Source organism: Muscardinus avellanarius (assembly GCF_963383645.1).
Source record: "Muscardinus avellanarius genome assembly, chromosome: 13".
NCBI classification, from domain to species: Eukaryota; Metazoa; Chordata; class Mammalia; order Rodentia; family Gliridae; genus Muscardinus; species Muscardinus avellanarius.
This window is the reverse complement of record NC_137799.1, coordinates 68,201,106-68,227,625: the sequence shown is the minus strand read 5'-3', so window position 1 is coordinate 68,227,625 and position 26,520 is coordinate 68,201,106. Positions and strand designations below refer to the sequence as shown.

The following is a 26,520-nucleotide window of genomic DNA, read 5'->3' as shown; positions in this document are numbered from 1 at the left end:
GCGAAGTGAGGGGCGCCTGTCTCGCTTGGCATAAAATGTGCAGGGAATATAAGCGAAAGGACAAATGAGAAAGAATCAAAAGGAATATCTCATAATAAAATAAGCAATGATCTCGTGCTCTCCCCTGTGTAAGACGTGAAGAACTACCTCACAGAGTTACAACAGGGGCGAAGAGATCGCGCTGGCAGAATGCTCAGCGCTGGCGAGACAACAGGATTAGCGCTCCAACCCTGTTTTCTCACCTATTAGGAAAAGCTGGGGAAATATATCCTCGCTTCAGAGTTGTTTTAAGTAGAGATGCTAAGCACCGGCATGAAGTAAGCACCATACCGAAGTCCTCTCCCCCTCGCTGGGGATGCCCTGGGCAGACCGGCCAACCCGCGACGCCCGCGCCTCTGTTTCCAGGCAGCGAGTCCGCGCGCCCTCCCGCCGCGCTTTGTTGCCGGGGCCTGGGCACCGCCCAACTCCACTACGGACCAATGGCAGCGCAGCGTGGGCACCGCCTAGCCGTAGCGCGGGCCAATGGCGACGCGCGATGGGACCCGCCCTGATCCTTCGCGAGCCAATAGCAGCGTGGCTCGGCGCTGGGGCCGCCCCCAGTCGGGCGGAAAGGCAGGGAGGCGCCGCTGGCCCCGCCCCGCTCCCCTCTGACCCGGTGTCTTGTCTCTCCGTCTTCCTGTTCCAAACCACGTGGACGCGCGGGGGACTGCGGGGTTGCTGGGCTGGGAGCCGCAGCCAGGGCCGCCGCCACCACTGTCGCCGCGGTCGCGACCCCCGCGCCCGTCCCAGGTCGCCGCGCTCGGGCCGCCCGAGCCTCTGCGGAGCGCGCGCACATGGCGACCCAGGCGCACTCGCTCAGCTACGCGGGGTGCAACTTCTTGCGCCAGCGTCTGGTCCTGTCCACCCTGAGCGGGCGACCGGTCAAAATCCGAAGGATTCGAGCCCGAGACGACAACCCGGGCCTCCGAGGTAACTCGCGCCGGGGAGAGGGAGGCGGGAGCGGGGTCCCGGGTCGGCGCGCCGGGGTCCCCGGGCGCCTGGGGAGGGCCGGGGCCGCGGGAGCCCCGGGGAGGCGGGTCGCGCCGGGACCCGAGCGCCCGGCTCTGCGCTGCGCTCCGCGGCGTCTCCCCGGCGCTAGTAGTAAACAGCTACACGTTTTCAGCATTACGTGTTGCCATAAATCCCGGGCATCGCCCTCTCCCTTCCTTCACTCTTTAAGCCGTGAACCTCTCAGAGGAGAAAAACAGTTTGTTGGACCGAAATGGGATGAGTAAGCCAAAGGAGAAACATTTGGAGAAAAAAGTACCACTGGTTGGTTCCGTGCGCTGCCCCAAAGCGGGTCTCAGAAGCAGCCCCCCTACCCCGCACCCGGGCTGCCCATTCGCCATTATTACCTCCGCTGCCCTCGCACCTCTCCTTGGGTGTGGATTCAGTAATTTTTAAAAATGTTGTTTGTTTTTATCCGTGGCTGAGTGATGTGTGCAAGATAGGAGGATTGAGATAGATTTTTATGCTAAGGCCTAATTGTTTTGACTTCAAAAGAGGGTTGGTGACAAGTGGTAAACTACAGGCTTCTATTCTCATCTTTTGCCCCGCAAGTGTAGGTAGATAGGTTAGAAATGAGACTGTGTAAGGACATCATGTTGAATGGTTTCTTTTTTCAACTGGTACTCTGGAATGAGATATGCACTTACAAGAGTCTGTCTGATTATTAGAAGGGTCAGGTAAAGAAAAAGAGGAAAAACCAGTCTGTAAATTGAAGAAGAGGTTTGTGACTAGTCCCACAAGCTTCCTAGGTCATGTTGATGTGTTAAGTTTGTACTAGCTCCTGTATTAGGAGGCCTGCCCATTTCATTATATCTCCTAATGCATTGTTTTTGGATAGTTACATTCCTGCCTCTTGACTGGTGATTGGTTGCACGTGATGGGGGTGTCTTGTCAGTCATGGAGCTGGAAGGTTAGGAAGGAAAGAACCAGAAGGCCTAAAGTGGTGAGAAACCTGGCATCAGTAGGAAAAACTTGCTTATGTGATTCCTGTCCTTCTCCTACTGTCCGAGACCCTGAGGAAATTGAGAGACTGCTAAATTGTTAATGCTAGGGCTCTTCCCTTCAACATCTGTTTTCCTTAATTTCTGCCTGGCCCCTGGGAAAAATGATTGCTTGATTTCTACTCTGTGGCATTCTTCAGCCCCAGATGAACCTGGAGACCTTTCCCCCAGCTGAGTATGATAAGAAGGGCATCTGTTTTCTATGAACACTGGGTAGTCTTCTTTAAAAAAAAAAAAAAAAAGAGGAATAGAAATACTTTAACCTGAAAACCTGGGATTATAACATATTGTGCCTATAAATACAATTCAGAATTTGTTTCTTGACAGGTGGCTTCTGGTCTAATATTTAATGTCCCAAAGGATGCTTCCCTTCCTCCCTTCTCCACTGTTTGTGAACATTTCTTCAGTGCCGCACGCATAAGCTCCCATTTCTTCCAAGAACAGAACTTGGCCACTTGGCATTTTCCTGAAAGAGTGCCAAACTTGTGCCTGGGGTGGCTGATACTATTTGGTATTTTATGGGGAGCATCACTGTAGACCATTATTTATCTTACCCCATAACTATACCAGGGGGAGAAAAAGAGACCTAATTTAGACTTCCTTCTGCTGGCTTCTGGGCCTTACAAACTTACATATAGATGTTTGCTTAAATGTATATATACATGCATTTATAGGTTTACTTGCATACATGCATATATACATGTAAGAGTATGTTTATAAGCATACACATACATATATGTGGCTCCTGACATATATTAAGCAAATTCTTTTTTTGTTTTTGCAATACTGAGATGGAACCCAGGAGCATTCTGTCTCCAAGGTACACCTGTACCCCTATTTTTTTATTCTTTATTTTGAAACAGGACCTCACTAAGTAGCTGAGGCTGGCCACAAACCGCGATCCTTCTGTCTCAGCCTCCTAAGTACTGGGATTACAAGCATGTGCCACCACACCCAGCTCAAGCAAGTTCTTGATAGTTTCATTGAAGATATAGCCAACGGGCCATGTTGCCATTTATATTTCTGCCTCTTCCTGACTTAGATTATGGAAGTGGAAAAGACCCAGAGGATATACAGTAAAATCTTCAGATCAAATGCAAGAATCACACAGTCTTCCAAAAGTTCTTGCCTAAAACTCCCTGTGAAGTGGGCTTGGGAGGATGGAGATGGTATTGGAGGACTTCTGTCTCAGGGCCACTCATTGAGAAAAACTTTATTGAGACTCATGTGCAAGGCTTTATGAGGGGTACACATGTGAGAAATTGGTTGCCCTTGCCCTCAAGGAGCTTGCCATTTAAGTAGAAAGAGCTTGAGTGAAAGAGCTTGAGTAATTGAGGTAGGAAGTCGAGGGTTGCAAGCGGGCTTCGTGGGATTCAGAGCAGAGATTTCCCTGGAAGTTGTGGAGGAAGACTTTCTCTGTCTACTGTTCTGACAGGAAGGAGAATCATTATTCTTACATAAAAACAAGTTCTATTTTTTTCCTGAGGTAGAGGCCATAATTGTCATGGTCATAATAGTTTGGTGGTTAAGAGCTTGGGCTCTTGAGGGCTGTGACTTGCAGAGTTCAGTTGACTTAACAATTTCTGTGTGATGTGAGGTCTAAATAGAAAAGAATTCCACAAGAAAGATCATAGCAGAAATGATGGGCTTGGGCAAGAGCATCAGGTTAGGAGTTAGGAGATAGCCCTGCTTCTACCCTGGAGGTCACATGACTTAAGTCTTGGAGTCCTCCCCTGAGAAATTAGAGTAATTTTTTCCCCATAGGGGTGTTACACATGGCTTGAAAAGGGAGGGACTAACTACAGTTAGACCTTAGTTTGAGTCTTGTTTCTATTTCTTGCTGTTAGCTCTTGGATGTTGGGCAAGTTTGTTAATATTTCTGAACCTCATTTTTTTTAATCTGTAAAATAGGGTCAGTACGCCAGGCGTGGTGGGTCACGCTTGTAATCCCAGCATTTGGGAGATGGAGACTGGAGGATCGCGGTTCGTGGACAGCTTCAGCTACTTAGCGAGACTCTTCGCAATTCAGTGAGACCCTGTTTCAAAAAATAAAAAAGACTAAAAAAAAATAGGGCTGGGGGTGTAGCTTGGAGGTAGAATGCCCCTGAGTTCCATCCCCGGTACTACCGCAAAAAAAAAAAAAAAAAATAGGGTCACTACTATTGAAACTACCTCATAGAATTACTTTTAGGACTGAATAATACTTAAAATTGTAGTTAAGCCACACATGGTGGTGTATACCTGTAATCCCAGTACTTGGGAGTACTTGAGGCAGGAGGATTGCAGTTTGAGGCTAGTGCCAGCAACTTACCAATGCCCTTATCAACTTAGTGAGAACCTGCTTCAAAATAGAAAATAAAATAAGGCTGAGGGTATAGCTCAGAGACAGAAAGCCCCTAAGTTCAGTCCGTGTGTGTGTGTGTGTGTGTGTGTGTGTGTGTGTGTGTGTGTGTGTAGGAGGAGGAAGAGGAAGAGGAGGAGGAGTGGTGAATGCTGCCCTGACAAAGGAATAATAAATATTGGCTGGTTTATTATTATGTAGGTAAGACTTCTGCTCTCTGGTATCCCAAATCTGTTCAGTTTCTATATGGAAACTTCACGTACTTAAAGATAGTTATAATTTTGCCTTCCTTTTTTCAATTTTCCCTTTAGGTGATTATTTTCAAGTATTTGTGTTATTTGTATAATAATAGGGGCATGCTACCTCCAAGCTACACCTTAAGCCCTATTATATTTTTATTTTGAAACGAAGTCTAACTAGGTTGATGAGAGTCTTACTACTTGCTGAGGCTGTTCTTTAATTTGCAATCCTCCTGTCTCAGCCTCCCAAGTACTGGGATTACAGGCTTTTATGTATAATACAGTGGTTCTTAAATGACAATTTTGTTCCCTAGAGGACAGTTGGCATTGTTCAGAGACATTTTTTGTTGTCATAACTGGGGTGGGAGTGGGGGTTGCTACTGGCCTCTGGTGGGTAGAGCTGAAGGCTGCTGCTGCTAAATATCCTGCAATGCCAGGATATCAGCGGCCCACAACAAAGACTTATTCTGCCCCATTAGTCAGTAGTGCTAATATTGAAAAACTCTGGCCTACTGGACTTGATTAATTAAGTCTTGTCTTTCCCCTGTATCCCTAATGCTCAAGAATAGCAGCATGTGGCACCAAGAAAACCACACAGGATCTAGAAGGGGTATGAGTTCTGTAACTTCAGGCAAAGTAGTTAATCTCTTAAATAAAGCTGTCCCCTTCTTAAGCAGAGGGGTTGTAAATGATGGGAACAATTTTTAACCCCAATGAATGATGATTCTGAAGTGATTTTAATAATTATGCAGTCATACATATAATTCATACTTCACCCTTGAAAAACATAACCAATTGTGTTGTCTCATACTCTACTAGTTATTGAGGAGGAAATACTTTTTTTTTGTTATTGCTATTTTACTAAAGGTTAAAAAAAAAAAAGCCAAAATATAGTTAAGTACGCTAGCTGGTGAAGTTGAACCTCCTGAGTAACAGCTGGAAAGAGAATGCAGCCACCTCCACACGGGAGGGCTTGACCCCCCTCCTCCCATGAGAGATTTGGGTATATCTCGTCATAGTATAAAGCATCTCCCACGTACCTTTGTCTCTGGATCTCTTGAGGGCTGTGACTTGCAGAGTTCAGTCGACTTAACAATTTCTGTGTGATGGGAGGTCTAAATAGAAAAGAATTCCGCTGGGTGTGGTGGTGCTTCCCCACACCTGGGAGGTGGAGACGGGAGAATCGCGAGCCCAGGTTTAAAGCCAGCTGGCTTAAGAGACCCTATTTCCAAATAAAAATATAAAATAGGTCTGGGAGTGTAGCCTGGAGGTAGAAGGGTTTCCAGGAACCCCAGTGCCACCAAAATAAAAATAAATAGAATTAGAAAATAATTCCACAAGAAAGATCATAGCAGAAATGATGGGCTTGGGCAAGAGCATCAGGTTAGGAGTTAGGAGATAGCACTGCTTCTACCCTGGAGGTCACATGACTAAGCCTTGGAGTCCTCCCCTGAGAAATTAGAGTAATTTTTTTTCCCCTTAGGAGTGTTACACATGGCTTAAGTAGATATTCTGAAAAGGGAGGGGCTAACTACAGTTTTAATTAAAAGAATTCTTTAAAATGTGCTGAGGAAACATGCTATTTAGAGATTCCTTGAAGAATAAAGCATCTTGGTTAACTGATGCATTGTTTTTAGGATAAATCTGGTTGTCCATACATTGGATCTTCTAAAAGAAGAGTGTACCTATAGTGTTTTTTCAAGCATGGTTTGGGGCTCAGGATTGTTTATCAGATAGACAACTGGGTATGAGGGGGGCTAGATGACTATAATGTAAGTGTAGGCTGACGATTGGCCTGTTGATTAGGAACCTACCCTTTGTCTTCCTGGGGACCGTTGAAATGTGCTCCCAAGTGATGATTTTTGGTTTCCCCAAATAAGACTTATTTTTTAAAGACAAATGCCAAGAATCCTAATGGCCTATTTTCATATCTTGCTGTTGCTTGGAAGCTGTAAAATGCAATTCCACATGGAACTATCTCCTATATGTTTTAAAACCTAAACTTTTCATTTTGAGATCATTGTAGATTCACATACAGTTGTAGTAGTTGACACAGAGGGATGCTCTCTGTACTTTATCCAGTTTTCCCCATTGAAAACATCTGGAAAAACAGTAATATCTACAGTATTTTCACTGATGCAGTGAAGGAAGAGAACATTTCCACCACTCCAGGGATTCCTTCTTGCCCTTTCGTGGCTGTTCCCACTGCTGTCCTGCCCCTGTTTCAGTCCACACACTCATGGCTATGCACTGAGCACCTGACGCGTAACACTTAGGAAGAAAGCAGAGGTTCAAAGGTCACAGTCCATTTTGGGGTCTTTCTTAGGGTATCCTGGCCTTGAGCAGAGAGAGCAAGGAGAGCCACCAAGGTATAAATATAATCCTCAAGGCCACACCCCCAGGCACCCACCTCCCTGGAGCAGTGAGGTCCCAGGGACATTTTGCTTTCAAACCATAATGCCCACCCTTTCCTCAGCTGTTGAAAACCACTGATCTGTTCTCTACTTCTATAATATTTCATCTGAAAATGTCTTATAAATGGAATTAAATAGTATAAGACCTTTTGAGATTTTTTTCACTTAGCATGATTATAGAGATTTGTCTAAGTTGTTGTTTCTATCAAGTTTGTTTCTTTTTATTGTTAATAAGTAGTATACCATGGCAGGAAAATACTAGGGTTTTTGTTTGCATTTTTTTTTTTTTTTTTTTTTTTACCATTAGCCTGTTGAAGGAAATCTGGATAATTTTTCTTTTTCTTTTCTTTTCTTTTCTTTTGGGGAGGTAACTGGGATTTTAACTTGGGGCCTTGTGCATGCTAGGTAGTTTCTATACTACTGAGTTATACCTTAACCCTTTTTACTTTATTTTGATACAGGTTCTGGCCAAGTTACCCAGCAATTGCAAGTTGAACTTGCAACTTCCAGCCTGCTGAGCATCTGGGATTACATATGTGCACAAACATGCTTTACTTGAGTAATATCAGATTTGGCTATTATAAATAAGGCTGACAAAAATTTGCCTGTGTGTGTTTGTTACTGCAGATTGAGCCTAGAGGCAGTCTACATCTGAGCTGCACTGGGTCTCACTAAGTTGCTAAGGCTGGCCTTGAATCTGCTATCCTCCTCTCTCAGCCTCCCAAGTACTAGGATTACAATCTTGCACCACCATGCCTGACTCATGTATATTTTGTTTTGTTTTGCTTTTTGGTATTGGGTATTGAACCCAGGGGCATTCTACCTTCGAGCCTATACCACTAGCCCTATTTTTTTTATTTTGAAACAGGTCTCACTAAGTGGTAGAGGGCCTCACTCAGTAGCTGAGGCTGGGCGTGAGCTTGTGATCTTCCTGTCTCAGCCTCTCGGATACTGGGATTATAAACATGCACCACCATTGCCCAGCATATATGGGTTTTTATGTGAGTACAAGTCTTCCTTTCTTTGGAATAAATGCCCAGGATGGTAATTGCTTTGTTGTATGGTAGTTGCATGTTTGGTTTTTTAAAGAAACTGCCAACATCTTAGTGTGTCTCTACCATTTTATATTCCCACTAGTAACGTACGAGTGATTCTCCACATCTTCACCTGTATTTGTTGTCACTTTTCAGTTTTAGTCATTCTGATTCATGCCTAGTGATATCTTATTAGGGTTTTTTTTTTATTTTTAGTGGTACTGGGGGTGGAACCCAGGGGCTTTCCTATCTCCGGGCTATACTCCCAGATCTATTTTATACTTTACTTGGAAACAGGCTCTCACTAAGTTACTGAGAACCTCGCTAAGTAGCTGAGGCTGGTTTTGAACCTGTGCGATCCTCCTGTCTCAGCTTCCCAAGCGCTGGGACTACAAACGCCTGGCCCCTTATAGGGTTTTAATTTCTGTATTCCACATGATTGTTCAGATGTCCAGTGAAATGCCTTTTCGTATCATTGCTTGTTTTCTGATAGGCTGTTTACTGGTGTTTACTGTTGAGTTATAACACTTTTTTTAAAAAGATATTTTGTGGTACTGGAGATTGAACCCAGGGGAATTCTGCCTCTGAGCTACCTCCTAATCCCTTTTTATTTTATTATGTTGAAACAGGATTTTCCCAAGTTATCATATGCCATATGCCATCCTTGAACCTACTATCCTGTCTCAGTCTCCCTTGAGTTTTTGTGTGTGTGTGTGGGAGCATGCTGGGATTGAACCCAGGACCTTGCCCAAGCAAGTGTGTGTGCTCTGCCACTGCCCCCCCACCCCATTCCTGAGTTTCGAGATGTCTGTCTTTACTTAATCTGTTCCTTCCACAGATAAGTGGTTTGCTGATATTTTCTCCCACTCTCTACCTTGTGTTCTCATTCTGTGGGGAAAAAGATTTTAATCTTGATGAATTAGAATTTGTCAGCTTTTTCTTTATGACTGTGCTTTGATTTCACATCTGAGAACTCTGCCTAGCTCTAGATCCTGAAGATTTTCTACAAGTTGAACACGGCTAATTCGAAAATCTGAAGTCTTCCATAAACCCAAACTTTTTGAGTATTGGCACTTCCATAAGCAAAAAATTCTCAGCTGTTCTCAGTTGAGCGTGGTGGTGCATGTTTATAATCCAAGCACTCGGGAGGCTGAGATAGGATTTGAAGTTCGCAGACAGCCTTCCAAATAGAGAGACTCTCGGCAACCCAGCAAGATCCCATTTCAGAATAACAATAAAATAGGGCTGGGGGGATAGCTCGGAAGTAGAATGCCCCTGTGTTCAATCCCTAATATATAAAAAAAAAAAAAGCTACACTTGACCTCATATGCTCAGATGACTGGTCACAGTCAAAACACAAGTGCCAGCCAGGCGTGGTGGCGCACGCTTGTAATCCCAGCATTTGGGAGGCTGAGACAGGAGAATTGCGCAGGTTCGAAGCCAGCCTCAGCTACTTAGTGAGGCTCATTGCAATGAAGTGAGACCCTGTTTCAAAAAATAATAAAAAGTAGGACTAGGGGTATAGCTCGGAGGTAGAATGGCCTGAGTTCAACAACACAAAACACCACACAAGTGCTCTGGAAATATTTTGTAGAATTGCCATCAAGCTGTATATGGTATGTGTGAAACACAAAATTATTTTTTTGTTAGACTTGGGTCCTACCCCCAAGATATCTCATTATGCATATACAGATATTCCAGAATCCAAAAGTATTCAGTCCCAAGCATTTTGAATAACCTATTTGAATACAACTGTTTATTTTCCTAGAAATATTATAATTTACATTTATTAATTTTTGTACAACATAAAGAATTATCAGACTAAAGTTAAATTTCCTCCATGCATTTCTTGTTGTGGCACTATTAAAGTGGCAGTCCTCTGTTTCATTGCTTTTGAGTGTTTTTAATGAGTCAGTTCTGTTATTTGTAGGCCTCCTTCTAGGCTTTCCATTCTGTTTTGTTGGTACTACTCATCTTGGTTATTGTGGCTACGTAATATTAAAAATCAGGTAGACACGGCCAGTCGTGGTGGCGCATGCTTGTAATCCCTGCACTTGGGAGGCAGAGAGAGAAGGATCGCGCTGGTTCAGAGCCAGCCTTGCTGGCTTAAGAGACCCTGTTTCCAAATTAAAAAAAATATTAAAAAATAGGTCTGGAGTGTAGCCCCGAAGTAGAAGGGTTTCCAGGAACCCCAGTAGGTAGACTGATTCCTCCAACTTAATTTTCATTTTTAAAATTACATATTCTAGTTCCATATAAATTGCCCTTTTATGATGTAAATTGTAGAATAATCTTATCTACACGTTTTTTTTTCTGGGGTCTTGATGAGAACTATATTAAATCTAAATGTCAATTTGGACAGCACTGACTTAAAAATTTTTATCGGTCCATTATAGTGGGACCCATTGTGTTGTATTTGTACGTGCACAAAACATAATTTGATCAGTTCATTCTCCACTAATTTCCCTTTCCCTTGCCCTCTCCTTCTCCTTCTCTGGATCCTCATCTTCTAGTCTCACCCCTTCTCCCTTTTTTTTTGTCACTCTGGCTTCCACATACTATAGAAAACACACGACTCTTGACTTGAGGCTGGCTTATTCATTAAATATGGTGCTCTCCAGTTCCATCCATTTTTCAGCAAATGGCATAATTCTGTTCTTTTTGTAGCTCAGTAAAGCTCCATCCTGTATATATACCTCAGTAAAACTCCACTGTGTGTGTGTGTGTGTGTGTGTGTGTGTGTGTGTATTTTTAATTATCCATTCATTTGTTGATGGACATCTAGGATGGTTCCATAACTTGGCTATTGTGAATTACGCTGCTATAAATATGGTATGGGTGATTGCTATAATTTTTTTTTTTTTGGTGGTATTGGGGATGGAACCTTTCTACCTTTGGACTTCACTCACAGACCTATTTTATATTTTTATTTGGAAGCAGGGTCTCTTAAACCAGCTAGGCTGGCTTCGAACCTGCGCAATCCTCCTGTCTCGCCTCCCAAGTGCAGGGATTATAAGCCTGCGCCATCATGCCCTGAGATTGCTATAATTTCTGAATTTAGTTCTTTTGGAATTGTATAGCTGGGCCATATGGTGGCTCCATTCCTAGTCTTTTAAGAAACCTCCATAGTGATCTCTGTAGTGTTTGTACTAATTTGCAGTCTCACCAGTAGTGTGTGTTTCTTTTCTTCCACATCCTCACCAGTATTTATTAATGTTTATTTGTATCTTTTTTCTTTGGTACTGGATTTTAAACCCATGGGTATTCTATCTCTGAGCTATACCTCCAGCCCTTATTTATTTATTTATTTAATTATATTTTTGGTGGTACTGGGGTTCCTGGAAACCCTTCTACCTCCGGCTACACTCCCACGGGCTACACTCCCAGACCTATTTTTATACGTTTTTATGTGGAAACAGGTCTCTTAAGCCAGCGCGGCTGGCTTTGAACCTGCGCGATCCTCCTGTCTCCGCCTCCCAAGTGCGGGGATTACAAGCGTGGCCACCCGCCCGGCAGCCCTCTTTATTTTGAGACAGGGTACTGTTAAGTTGCCGAGGATCTTGCTAAGTTGTTTAGGTTAGCCTTGAACTTTTTATTTTTTTTATTTTTTTTTTTATTTTTTGGTGGTACTGGGGTTCCTGGAAGCCCTTCTACCTCCGGGCTACACTCCCAGACCTACTTTTACATTTTTGTTTGGAAACAGGGTCTCCTAAACCAGCGCGCGGCTGGCTTCGAACCTGCGCGATCCTCCTGTCTCTGCCTCCCAAGCGCGGGGATTACAAGTGTGAGTCACCACGCCCGGCAGCCTTGAACTTTTGATGCTCTGGATTCTCTTGTCTCAGCCTCCCAAATTCTGGGATTATAGATGAGCACACGTGTGTTTGTGTGTGTGTGTGTGTGTGTGTGTGTGTGTGTGTGTGTGTGTGTGTGTTGGGAGGGCACTGGAATTGAACCCTGGGTCATTCTACCTCTGAGCTGTATCCCCAGCCCTATTTTTTATTCTTTATTTTGAAACAGGGTCTAGCTGAGTTGTTAAAGGGTCAAAGGGCCTCACTAAGTAGATGATGCTGTCCAAGAACCATGAGCCTTCTGTTTCTGCCTCCCAAATGCTAAGATTACAAGCCTGTGCCACCATACCCAGCTTTTTTTTTTTTTTTAATAGTCTCACTAAGTTGCAGAAGGCCTCCCTAAATTGCTGAGGCTATCCTCAAACCTGTAATCTTTCTGTCTTAGACTCCCAGGTGTAGGGATTACAGGCATGCACCACCACACCCGGCTCTTATTTTTTTTTTTAAATGAATTTTAGGACTTTTTTTTCCTTTCTAGTTCTGTAAAGAATTGTCAGTGGTATTTTGGTGGAGACTGACTGCACTTAATTTGTAGACCACTTTTGGTAATGTGATTATTTTGACAATATTAATTCTGCCTAAGAACATGGGAAGATTAATATCGTACTAATATCTTTTTTGATTTTTTAAAATCATTGTTTTATAATTTTCTTTTTGTGTGTATATGTGGTACCTGGGATGGAACCCAGGGGCATTCTACGTCTGGCTCATTTTATAATTTTCATTAGAGATACTTTATCTCCTTGGTTAGATTTATTCCTAGGTTTTATTATTTTTTTCTTTTAGGTTACTGTGAATGAAATCATTTTACTGGTTTCTTTATTAGCTGATTCATTATAGGTATATAGAAAAGCTATTGATTTTTTTTGGTATGTTGATTTTATATCATGCTCATTTGCTTAATTTATTCTAGACATCGTTAGGTGGAGTTTTTATATTTTCTATAGTCAAAATCTGTATACATATCTGCAAACAGATAATTTGGCTTCTTCGTTTCTTGTTTTGTATTTTACTTTTTTGTCTAATTTCTCTGGCTTGAATAGAAGTACTGTGTTGAATATGAGTGAACGTCCTTGTCTTATTGCTGATTTTGGAAGAAATGCTTTCAGGTTTTCCCCTTCTGTATGATGTTGGCTTTTGGTTTTTCACATATGGCCTTTGTGATGTGATGTCTTTTTGGTCCTAGTTTCTTAAATGTTTTTTGTCATGAGTGGGTGCTGAGTTTTGTCAGAGGCCTTTTCTGCATCTGTTGAGATGATCATATGATTTTTTTTCTATTTATGTGATGAATTACAAGTTGTGATTACATATGTTGAACCATCCTTGAATCCTTGGAATGAAACCAATTTATTTTTCATGTACAATTTTCTTTATATTTGAGTTCAGTTTACTAATATTTTAGTAAGGATTTTTGCATCTATGTCTATCAGGGATATTTACCTGTAGTTTTGTGTCCTTGACTTGTCCTCATCTGTTTTGGTGTCAAAGTGATACGGACTTCATTGAATGAATTTGGAAGGGTCTTCCTTCTATTTATGAAATCATTTCTTTTTTAAATGTCTAGTAGAATCTAGCTGAGAATTCATCTAGTCTAAAATTATTTTTGTTGGAAGGGTTTTTTTTTTTGGTAATTGCTTCAGTCTTACTGTTATTGGTCTATTTAGGTTTTCTGTATTCTTGTTTCATATGTGAAATCTAGAAGTTTGTCCATTTCTTCTAGATTTTCTAACTTATTGCAATGTAGGATTTTAAAATATAGGTTTTAAAGCTGGGCATGGTGGTGCACTCTTGTAATCCCAGTGTTTGGAGGGTTTCCATTACCACAAAACAAAACAAAACAAACTAAAAATAAAATGTAGGTTTTAAAAATAGTCCCTAATGATTTTCTGGATTTGAGTGATGTTATGAGATCTCCTTTTTCATCTCTAATTTTATTTGTATGGGCCTTCTCTCTTTTGGTTAATTTGGTTAAAGTATTTTTAATTTTGTTTGTTTTTTCAAAGAACTAACTTCATTACATCAGTCATTTGTATTGCTTTTTTAAAATTCTCTATTAATTTCAGCTCGTGATCCATGCCAGCTCAGTGTGCTATGTTTAGATCTCCTTTCTGCTCAAGGCTACTTGCTGGGTAGTGGAGCCTGTGTTTCTTGAAGTCTTTATGATTCATTTTTCAGCTTTCTAGGGGGTGGCTTCACCTCCACTCCCACTTACCAGCCATGCATCTAGCACTGCTGGAGTCTGTTTCTTTTATTATTTTAGGTCACTGTTTCTGCGCTTCATCTGGTCACTGACCCTGAATTGGATTTCAGTGCTTTCCCTCTGCTTCCTTATTTCAGTGTGCAACTGCACAGCTGTTGACTTAAGTCAATTTCAGAGAGTGGTCAGTATGCACTAGTTACTATTTGTCTACCATTTCTATCCCCCCAGATTTTATGTTTTTATTATATTGAGTTTTTTTTAAACTCATGGACATTGTATGTTTCTCCATTTATTTAGATCTTTTTTGACTTAATCATTAGCATCAAAATAGTTTTCAGCATACAAGTCCTATATGTTTTGTTAGTTTTTTTTTTACACGAGTATGTTATTTTATTTATTTATTTATTTATTTATTTATTTATTTATTTTTGGTGGCACTGGGAATGGAACCCAGGGGCCTTCTACCTCCGGGCTACACTCCCAGACCTATTTTATATTTTTTATTTGGAAACAGGGTCTCTTAAGCCAGCATGGCTGGCTTCGCAATCCTCCTGTCTCCGCCTCCCAAGCCTGGGGATTACAAGTGTGCGCCACCATGCCCAGCTAAGTTTTCTTTTATTACTCTTTTTTTCCACTGTGAATGGATATTGTATTTCATCAAATTTTTCTTCGACAATTGATATGATCAGTGAATTTTCTTTTTTGGCATGTATGTTAGTATGGTATAACACACTGATTGATTTTCAAATACTAAAACCCACCTTGCATTCCTATAATACATTCTACTTTGTTATGGTTTATAATTCTTTTTCTATATTGCTGAATTTTATTTGCTAATATATTGTTAAGTTTTGTGTGTTCATTTGGTAGTAATATTGATCTTTAGTTTTTTTTATCTTTTGTATTCTTTTGGTCTGATTTAGGTATTTGGGTAATACTAGTTTGAAATACTATTTTGAAATATTTATTCTGTTTTCTGGAAGATAGTGTGTAGAGTTGATTCTAATTTTCTTTGGATATTTGATAGAATTTTCCAATGAAACCATATGGGATTAGAGGTTTATTTTTGTAAGTTTTTAAATTTTGCACTCACTTTTCTGAATAATTATGGGACTATTCAAATTATGTATTGTAGTTTGTAGTAGATTTATTTTTTAGAAGTTTTGGGGAAGTTTTAAAATTATGCATTTAACAAGGCTATTTACTTTTTTTTTTTTTTTTTTTTGTGGTACTGGGGATGGAACCCAGGGGCTTGATATATGTGTGTTATTTAGTTTTCAAATGTTCATCTATTTCCTGTTACCCTTCTGTTAGGGATTTTAATTGGATTCCATTATTGAAGAACATGTTTTGTATGAGTTCAGTAGTTTTAAATTTGCTAAGGTTTTTTTAATGGTCTATTTTGGCACATATTTGACAGACACTAAGAACGTGTACATTCTGTTGTTGGGTTAGGCTGCTCAATACCCAGTGTTGGATAGAGACTGGATGTTGATTAGAACACATCATTTGTGATGTTTTTAAATTCTTCCGTCCTTTCTGGTTTTCTCCTGATTATTGAGAGAGTTGGACTCTGCAGTGGTGATTGTGGATTGTTCTTTTTTCCTTGCGTATTCTGCAGCTTTGTTGTTGGGTTGTTTAGAAATGCCGTGCCATCTTGGTAGACTGGCCGGTTGGTTATGTAACGTCCCTCCCTGTCTCTAGTGGTAGTCTGACCTGAAAGAAATACTCTGTTGAAATGGGGCTAGAGTTTTCAGTGCTTGTTATTCTCAGTGTTTTCATTTTAGCCTGTTTTACATTGATGTGGAGGTACTTTGTTATAATTTTAATTTTACTTTCCCCAACTAATGAGGTTTACTGTGTACTTTTTAATATATTTTTGAACTAGATAACCTTTTTTGTGAAGTATCTGTTAAGATCTTTTGTTCATTTTGTTTGGGTTTACCTTTTTATTGATTTATTATTATATTCTGGATATGCTGTTGTCCTAGTCTGTGATTTGTCTTCATATTCTTAAATCTAATATCTTTTTTTGTTTGTGTGTGGTACTGAGGATTGAACACAGGGACGTTCTACTTCTGAGCTCAGGTGAATTTTCAGTAGTAAACTAATTTTCTTTTTTTCCCTTACTGTTATGTACTTAATATTCTATTTAATTATATTGTATATTGCAATTTTGTCACCCATTTCTGCGATTTTCCCTTCTTTATCATAGAGGAGAGTTTAAAAAACATATGATGATCTCTTTTCTAACTTGTTATTTAGGAATTTTCATTGATTATCATAAAATGAGATTAGCTCTTTTTTTCTTAGTGGTATTTTTTTTTTTTGTTTTTTGGCAGTGGCTACTTTTATATATTTTCTGTCCTTTGAAATGTGTGGTACACAAAATTGTTTTTATTGTGGTGTTGGGATTGAACCCAAGAACATTCTGCCTCTGAGCTACACTCCCAGCCCTATTTTAACTTTAATTTTTTAATTTTGAAACAGGGTCTCATTAAGTTGCAGAGGGCTCTTCCTATCTCAGCCTCCTAAGCACTGGGATTATATGCATGTAACCCCACCTGCCTATTTTTTAATTTGAACGTTAAACATTTTCCAAGGCCTTCATTTGTGCTTTTTTATTATTGATGAATATTCTTATTTTTTTATTTTAAAGTCTGTCTTTTTATATCTTATATTTTATCTTTTATATTGTCATTTATTACATTTATCTTAACCCTAAATTTATTAGTGAATTTTGGAAAATAGTTTACCATTAAAAACTTTGCCATCCTCCTGTTTTAGCCTCCCAAGTACTAGGATTACAGGCATGCCCCACCACGAACAGCAATCTTTGTGGGTGGGGCAGGTGCTTCTGGGCATTGAATCCAAAGGGATTCTACCTCTGAGCTACAACCAACCAACCATCCATCTATCTATCTATTTTATTTATTTATTTATTTATTTATTTATTTATTTATTTATTACCAGGAATTGAATCCTGGAAACAGGGTCTCACTAAGTTGTGGAGGTCCTCACTAAGTAGCTCAGGCTGGTTGTGAACCTGTGAATCTCCTGCCTTCGCCTCCCAAGTACCGGGGTTACAACTGTGCCCCACCATGCCTGGCTTGACATTGTTTGATTTATTCTGAGATTTGGGTATGTGTTTGTAATTTCTGTGTTTTGTTGGATTAATGAGGGAAATAATGATGGTTAATTTCACTTATTAACAGTTTATTGTTTCCCATTTATTTTTAAAGAAATTATAATCACATTGCATATATTTTTAACTTTTTCCTTAATAATATAGTGTGAATATTTTCTTGGGTAATTAAATAATTTTTGATTCCTAAAGTTTGTGTAGTATTACAACATTCTATGTTGGGCTAGTTGATGAAAGCACTGTAATTGGTATTTAAAATTATGTTGTAGAAACTTTATTTCTTTGTTTTGGTATACTGGGGATTGAACTCAGGGGCATTCTACCTCTGAGTTTTACCTCCAGCCCTATTTTTTATTCTTTATTTTGAAATAGGGTCTCACTAAGTTGCTGAGTGCCTCACTAAGTAGCCGAGGCTGGCTGCGAACCTGTCATCCTCCTGTCTCAGCCTCCCAAGTAGTGGGATTACAAGTGTGTTCAACCACGCATGGTTTTTATTTGTATTTTTTAAGTGAAGCTTCATATATTTTTAAAAATATATGCCCCTGGTTCAAAATTCAAAGGATGGTAGAGTTACAACATTTTTCTGTTTTACTTTCCTTCCCTTTTAAGCACAACCAGTGTGACTAGTTCATTGTGGCTTTTTTTTTTTTCTCAGTGCAATTTTTTCTTTTCATAAACAAACAGCTGCGCATGGTAGTATACCCTGTAATCTCCCAGTACTTGAGAGGCTGAGACAGGAGGATCTCAGGTTAGAGGGACAGCCTCAGCAAATAGACTCTCACCAACCTAGCGAGACTCTTGTTTCAAAGTAAAAATAAGTAAATAAATTGAATAAATAAATAAATAAATAAGTAAATAAATAAAATAGGGCCTGTGGTGTAGCTTGGAGGTAAAATGCCACTGGGTTCAATCCCCAGTACTGAAATAAGTAAGAAACAAGAAAGTGTTTTACATTTCTTTTCTCTCTCCCTCCTTCTCTTCTCTTCTCTTCTCTTCTCTTCTCTTCTCTTCTTCTCTCTCTCTCTCTCTCTCTCTCTCCTCTTTTTGAGGATGGAACCCAAGGGCATTCTACCTCCGAGCTACACTCCTAGCCCTATTTTTTAATCTTTATTTTTGAAACAGGGTCTCGCCAAGTTGCAAAAGGCCTCACTAAGTAGTTGAGGCTGGCTGCAAACCGCCATTCTCCTGTCTCAGCCTCCCAAATGCTGGGATTACAAGTGTGCGCTACCACGCTCAGTTTCCTTTTTTATATAAATGGTTGTATCCTCTTTTTTTTTTTTAAACTGAGTGTACTTTGGAGATGACTTATATCATTATTACAGTATATTTTAAAATCTCATGAATTAAAAGGCTGCAAAGCATTTTGAGATATGGATTTGTCATGATTTACTTAATCAGTTTAGTATTTATTGGAGTTAGAATACTTTGAACTTGAAACTTTGTTTATTGAAATTTGCTTGTCAGTTTTTTTTTTTTTAACCTCCTACCCTTAGGGCTAGGGATTGTACCCAGGGCCCCTCATACATGCTATGTAAGTGTTCTACCACTGAGCTACACCCCTAGATCATCTCCTTCTTTTTAGAGTCTAGATTTTTAGGTTATATTCCACTTGCCATCCCATTACCCCACTTCTTTTCTTTGAGACATGCTTTCTGTCTTATAGGACACATAGACACATGAAAGAAATGAGTTAGCTGAGATTTGTGATGCACACCTATAATCCCAGTACTTGGGAGGCTGAGACAGGAGGATTGCAGGTTCTAGGCCAGCCTCAAAATAGGGCTGGGTGTGTAGCTCAGAGATAGAATGCTCCTGGGTTCAATATTCAGTAACACACACACACACACACACACACACACACACGAGAGAGAGAGAGAGAGAGAGAGAGAGAGAGAGAGAGAGAGAGAGAGGAGGGAGGGAGGGAGGGAGGGAGGGAGGGAGAGATATTGGTTCACTTATTCGGGGGGATGTTCTCTGAGCATAAGGAGAGAGAGGGCATTAGGCATGGGAGTTAGTATTTGAGGAATCCCAAGATTGATGGTTCCAATAGTTAAAAGTTTATTTAAACTGTGAAATAGAAAAAGATAAGAAATACCCAATTCATAAAATACTGCTTAAGGGATTGTAAAATGAAAATCTGGGTGACCCCTATCTAGGTCAAGAAATAGAACCTTGTCAATATCTGTACTTCTTGCCATTCATAGCTATCTACCAAGTCTTAGTGATCCTGACCAATGTCTCGTTTACTTGGATTTTTAAAAATAGTTTCATAAACTTATGATGTATTCCTGAACAATGAAATGAAATTGTGCTTGTTTTTGGAACTTGTCTCAAAGTTTTTAGATGTTGAACTTTTGCCCCCTAGAGAGTTGACTTGGAGGGGCGGTGTCAGGATGTGAGGGAGGGGAATGGGCGAGGACCTACGCCTCTTGGCTTACTGAAGTCTGGGGACTTCGATCACACTATTGTTAGGTGAGTCTGAGATCTTTTTGTACCAGCTGATGGAGCTACAGCTTCACAGTTGCCAGGATTCCAGAACTAGCTGTGTTTGGCTCTTTGAAGAACTGCTCTGACACACCTGCTTGCTGTGACTGGGATGATCTTGCCTGCTTTCTTTAGGTGCCAGTTCTTCTCCTCATGTTCCTGCTAGGTGTTTCTGCCTGTGTTCATGCTTAATAGCCCCTGTGGATTGCAAAACAGAATGAAACATTTCTAAAGTCCACACATTCTTTTCTTTCCTAATCTAGAAAAGCCATGGGATTTTTATTTTAGGCTTTGTTTGAACATACTTGTTCTTCTCTTTCATTTAGGTACCTGGAAAGCTTGAGCAAATCAAAGGGGTGTGTGTGTGTGTGTGTGTGTGTGTGTGTGTGTGTGTGTGTATGTGTGTGTAGAGTCTTAGAAAGTGGCATGGTGATACAGATTGTATCTGCTTTTTAAAAATAGAATATTCTATAAGTAAAAAACATAGAAATAAAATTTAAGATAGTTTTGCAAACAGCATCATTAGTACGTGCAGTTAATTCAATACATCGCAGTACCTCCTTATTCGTGGAGCATATGTTCCAGTACCCCCAGTGGATGCTTGAATCTGGATAGTACCATACTGCAAAAAGCAAAATCACAGATAATGGGGGAGGGGCTACTGTCATCTATTCTAATAAAAAATGTTGTCTAATAAAAATAAATGTTGATTGGGGTCCCATTAAACTGACTGCAAGACCCTTCAGTAGGTCACGGCCTACAGTTTAAAATTACAATGATTTTCTAGAGGAAGAACTTGGGTTTTGTTTTTTTTTTTTTTTTGGTGGTACTGGGGTTTCTGGAAACCCTTCTACCTCTGGGCTACACTGCCAGACCTATTTTATACTTTAAAAAAAAAATACGAAAACAGGGTCTCTTAAGCTAGCGAGGCTGGGCTGGCTTTGAACCTGCGCGATACTCCTGTTTCTGCCTCCCAAGCCATGGGGATTACAAGCCTGGGCCACCATGCCTGGCTAGGAAGAACTTGATTTTAAGTGACTAAATGGAGCAGAGGCAAACGTGTTGGGGTGTGCTGAAGAGCGCGGTCTCCGGAGAAGGTGAGAGCTGGGCTCAAATTCTGCCTCTGCTACTTGCTGGCCATTTGAGTGGATAGGAGAGTCTGCAAATCTTGGGTCACAGCCTGTTTTTTCTTTTAGTGGTGGTGGTGGGGGGGTTAAACACAAAGGCACTCCACCTCTGTGCTACACTGGCAGCCCTTTGTATCTTTTTATTTTGTCTCTTGCAACAGTCTTGCTAGGTCGCTGAGAGTCTCACTTCAATCGGGAGACTCTCCTGGAATCTGTGATCCCCCATCTCAGCCTTTCACATATTGGTGTGTGTCACCATAGGCGACCCGTAGCCTCCTATAAAATGGAAGTGACACTCATTGCCTCAGGATTATGAGGACCAAATGACAACTTGTAGCGTAAAGAAGAGTTCGGTACCCAGCAGCCATTATTAGGTATTTTCATTTGTTTCAGCCTTTTACATTTCTCTCATTTCTCTCATTTCTGGCCCACTGCTCTTTGTGCAGACTGCAGAATCTCTGACAGGAGTTACGGGGAGCATTAAGTAACAGACCAGGTAGATCAGAGTTGCTTATTTGATCTGCATACCCTTTGGGGTCAATTTAGATGGTTGCTGGGGTCTGCCCACAAACCCTGGTTTATTACAGGAGTGGGAAATGTGTAAAAGTGTTAGGCAGTTACAGAGCCCTTAATGGCAGGAGTGTTGGTCTTCCAGTTCTTGTAGAGGGGAAGGCTAAAAGGGTGTGTGTGTGTGTGTGTGTGTGTGTGTGTGTGAGAGAGAGAGAGAGAGAGAGAGAGAGAGAGAGAGAGAGAGAGAGAGAGATAGATAGATATCAGCTCAGGGGAAGGTCAGAGGACATAAAAAAAATCCTTCTGCTAGAGTTATCTCTCCTTTTCTCCCATAATTTCACATTTAAACTCTATTCCCACTTCCCTGTTCTCTTCTTTCCTTCCTTCTTTTCTCCCTCCTGCTCTTTTCCTTTTAAGAATGACTAGCTTTTATATTTTAGATAGCAGTTTATTTATAAAAGGAATTGGAGCAAATATGAACATAAAAATAAAAACATTTAATAAAATTAAGCTCAAATACCATATAATAATCAAGAGAAACCCATCCATTAAGATTTGGTCTTTTTTCTTTCAGTCTTTTCCCATGCATTTAACAGTTGGTAGCAAACTAAATTTGGTGGTGCACACCTGTAATAGTACTCGAGAGGCTGAGAAGGGAGGATGGCAGGTTTGAGGACATTCTCAGCAAGTAGTGAGACTCAACTTACGAAGAGACCCTGTTTCTAAATAAGAAATAAAATTGAGCTGGGGGTGTAGCTTGAAGGTATAATTCCTTTGGGTTCAATACCTAGTACCACAAACAAACAAACAAATAGATAAAATAGAGCAATGCTGTATATCACAGCAATACTGTATACTCAGGCACCTTAATGAAATACAAAACGGAGCCAGTGAGATGATTACAGATCAGAAAGGAGAGGATGGGAGAAGGGACACTGTAGAGACAGAGATCTCTTTTCCATAGGACTGTTGAGAGTGACCCACAATTCAACCTCTACTCTTAGACAGTCTGAAACAAGAAAGAGTTTTGACTTTAAAACCCCCTCCTTGCTTTCTACTATTTCTCCTTTATTCTGCTCTCTGCCTGAGGGCAAAGAACAGTTTTGGGAGGTGAGTCTTATGGAGCTGAAATTAACATCACATTAGATTGCTGGTTGAGTTGCCATTTTCTGTGGAATTTGAAAACTGTTTCTAACAGCCCTCCGTACCAGTATCCTAGTTGGTGCCTTCCCACTGCTTCTGGCCCCTCAGCCCATGCCTACACAGTGCCAGAGGAAAACCCAGTGTGGTGCTGGACGCAACCAGCTCTCTTCTGCAGCCTGGATCCAGATGTGCCCTAACAGGAGGCCAATTTGTTTTCTCTTTTCCCTCACAGATTTTGAAGCCAGCTTCATAAGGCTATTGGACAAAATAACTAATGGTTCTCGAATTGAAATAAACCAAACTGGTAAGCTCCATTTCTCTTCATTTTTAAAAGCAGCTACCTGTACTACTTAAAGTCTTCTTGATTCTCACTCTTTTTAATATATAGAGTAAATACTATACTGTGTTTAACATGTCACTAATCACTGTGTTATACAAGCTGTCATCAAGTAGGATGTTTGGAGGGTCATTCGGATTTAACATGAAGCTATGAGGAGATTGCACTGAAGTCTTCATTCTGGATTATTAAAATAATGTGTTCAGTTGGAAAGACCCAATTCCCTTTGAGCTCTCCCAATTTAAAGTGTACACATTTGATTTAAGGAAAGTAGAGGACTGAAAAGTTGAAATGAGTAAGTAAGCACCTCATCTTTTTCTACAATCAAAGTAGTCTCTACCTAACATTTACATAAATCTTTTCAAAGTCTTTTTACTTATATTAACACATTAAATTATTAAACTCTGAGATAGTTATACGTGCTGAGACCTATTTTTTAAAATTGTTTTGACTCTTAAAATTAAGTTTATACAAATACATGCAAAAATTATGAAAATCCCTTCACCTCTTTCCTCTTCCAGACCTTTCTCTAGGGTAGCCCATCACGGCAGCTGCGCACAGGGACACTTTCGTAACCAGGCTGTCAGCAGGGTCATGCTCTTCAGAGCTCTGCAGCTAGCAGTTTTTCACTAGTGTAAATGTCACACACAACTTTTCCTGCGGGTACATGCAGGTCTATCCTTATATTTCTGTGGGTTGTAGTATAGAGTTCCATTGTATGGATAAGCAATTTATTTAATTGTTCCCTACTGATAAACATTTGAGTTGTTTCTAGCTTTTTGTTTGCTACTAGAATCTTTATCTGTGTTGTGTAGGAGATTATGGCAAAGATCCTTAGCCTGATTCCATAAAGTCTATACCTTTACATACATATTCCACAAAGGAGTCTCAGACTTTCCTTGTATGTTGGCTCTCTTTTTAAAATTATTTTTCTTTTTAAGTTTTGAGATGGAGTCTCACTATCTTGCCCAGGCTGTACTCAAACTTCTGGGCTCAAGTGATCCTTCTGCCTCAGCCTCCAAGTATAGGTGCACACCACCATGCCAGTTACCATATGCTGGCTCTCTAAAGAAGAAGACAGGTTTGGAAATGTAGCTCAGTGGTCAAGCACTTGCTGAGCACGTGTGAGGTCCTGGTTGAATCCCCAATACTACCTGCATTAAAAAGATGACAGACTTGAATTTTTTTTTTTTTTTTTTTTTTTTTTTTTTGGTGGTGGTATTGGGGTTCCTGGAAGAACTTCTACCTCTGGGCTACACTCCCAGACCTATTTTATACTTTTTTTTTTCTTTAACAGGGTTTCTTCAGCCAGCGCGGTTGGCTTTGATCCTTCTGTCTCTGCCTCCTGAGTGCGGGGATTACAAGCGTGTGCCACCACGCCCGGCCAGACTTGAATTTACATGTGGCGCAGCACCACATGAAATTGTTAACCTGGAGCTACATTCACCCATACCTGATAGGAAGCAGGATTCAGGCATGAGATGTTTCAATGCCCTTAATCTTCCTTGCCTTATTCACTTTGAAATTGTTGCAGATTTTTTTCAGCAACTTATACTGTAATTCAGAAGGCAAACAATTTTATTCTCTAGTCATATTTGCATTGTAGGTTGAAAAATAAGTCATCTCTGTGAACCTGCTGACATCCCAGGTCCTCTGCACCCCTTCAGAATAGAAGCCAGCATTTTGGTTATCTGGTCGGTTTCTTGTTTGGTTGTTGTAGGCATAGACAGATGGAATTAAATGATTTTGTAGTTATATATAGCTTTCTTACCTAAAGGCTGGTGTTGTGACTTTGAATACTGTTTAGGATAAATGACCCAGAATCCTTTTATTTGAGCAGTATCAGTCACTTTGATCAGAATATGGTCCTGATTTTGATTGTTTGTACTTTGGTGTTTAATGTAGTAAAACCTAGATAGATGTATTTTATGAAACTCTCAAGAGCTGTTTCCCATTTGAGTGACTGAACTTATCTCTTTCCTTTAATGTTAAATTTATTTATTTTTGGTACTGGGGATGGAATTTAGGAGCATTGTACCTCTGAGCTACACCCCCAGCCCTAGTTTTTAGTGTTTTTATTTTTTTATTTTATTTTATTTTTTTGGTGGTACTGGGGTTCCTGGAAGCCCTTCTACCTCTGGGTTATACTCCCAGACCTATTTTTTTTTTTACATTTTTATTTGGAAACAGGGTCTCCTAAGCCAGTGCACGCAGCTGGCTTCGAACCTGCGCGATCCTCCTGTCTCCGCCTCCCACGCGCGGGGATTACAAGCGTGCGCCACCACGCCTGGCTAGTGTTTTTATTTTTGAAGCTGGGTCTCACTGAGTTGCAAAGGGCCTTGCCAAGTAGCTGAGGCTGTCCATGAACTGCCATCCTCTGGTCTCTACCTCCCCGAATGCTGGTATTACAAGCATGCGCCACCATGTCCGGCAATGTTAAGTTTATTTTTGATAAATTATGCCAGAAGATATTGCAAAAGATTTTGAGATGCAGAAATACTTTGTTTACCCATTTATCCTTCCTCACCCTAATCATCTAGGGGGTTACACTTTGTTTTTTTTGTGTGTTATGTAAATCGATAAGTTTTTAGATGATATAAATATGTGAAAAACTGAATAAAGATAATGAAGAGCGTTCACTAAAACCACCAAGTAATTTCAGATATATCCATTTCTTAATATTAAGTTAGAATAGCTCTCACTCATTGAATGGACAGAGCACTTGCCTTTTCTAAGCACCTTGTTTGGTAAGTGAAATGCATGCGAAACCTCGCTCAAGGGGCCTAGAGGATGCCAGCTCCAGCTGTTGGTGTGATGATTTAAAACCTTCGTCATGAGCCTACCACCAGCACAGTTCAACAGCGAGGTGCCGACGAGGAGCCCTTCTCTGTGCCCTGCCCTGACTTTGGCAACTCAGATGGCTAAGGGAAGGGTTTAATTTATTACTGTTTCTTAAGTTACACTCACAGTTTATTATTGTTACAGAGGCTTGACAGGAGTGAGTCAGCTTTTGGAGTGAAGTGTGGGCTCTTAGGAGTGGCATTTTGAACTCCCTTGGATGCCCTTGTCTGATTCTCCCCTTGGGACTCCCTGCATTCGTTGCCTTGTGACACTTGGTTTCGTTCCTGCTGCATCTGGCTGTTTTTCCTCTGGTTTAAGGGACGACCTTGTATTATCAGCCCGGCCTCCTGTGTGGTGGAGCTGTGGAGCACGACTGTAGTGTCCTTCGCAGCATTGGCTATTACCTGGAGGGTCTTCTCTGCCTGGCTCCATTTATGAAGCACCCATTAAAAATAGTTCTGCGCGGAGTGACCAATGACCAAGTAGACCCTTCGGTGAGTATTGAGGCCAAACCATGGTATGGTGTCTCCTTTGTCTTCTCTCACAACTTCTGAGAAAAATGTTTCTTAAAAGCACACCTTCTTTTTGAGCATATTTTTTTACCTTGAGATCTAGAGGTTAGTTCACTCCAGGAGGCAGTTGAACCAAGCCTCGCCATCCTCACATTCAGGATGAGTGCTGACGCCCATCAAGTGCCGTTCATCGTTGTGTCTAGGAACCTTCTGAACAGATGCTTGCCGTCTCATGTCCGACATGAGATCCGGTTCTGTTGGCTGAGGCGTGCGTCATGGCTGAGGTGCGCGTCATGG

At 40.7% G+C, this 26,520-nt stretch overlaps 1 protein-coding gene across 1 annotated transcript in view; it reads left to right on the top strand.

The window, feature by feature from the left end:
• Nucleotides 1–833: 833 nt before the first annotated feature.
• Nucleotides 834–26,520, top strand: part of RCL1 (RNA terminal phosphate cyclase like 1) — a gene marked incomplete at both ends in the record, with an annotated part of 58,137 nt that continues 32,450 nt past the window's right edge. The window contains 3 exons of the mRNA XM_080708662.1: nt 834–969; nt 22,766–22,837; nt 26,030–26,205. Of these exons, the coding sequence (XP_080564788.1) occupies nt 834–969; nt 22,766–22,837; nt 26,030–26,205 (384 nt within the window). The remainder of the gene's footprint in view (nt 970–22,765; nt 22,838–26,029; nt 26,206–26,520) is intronic.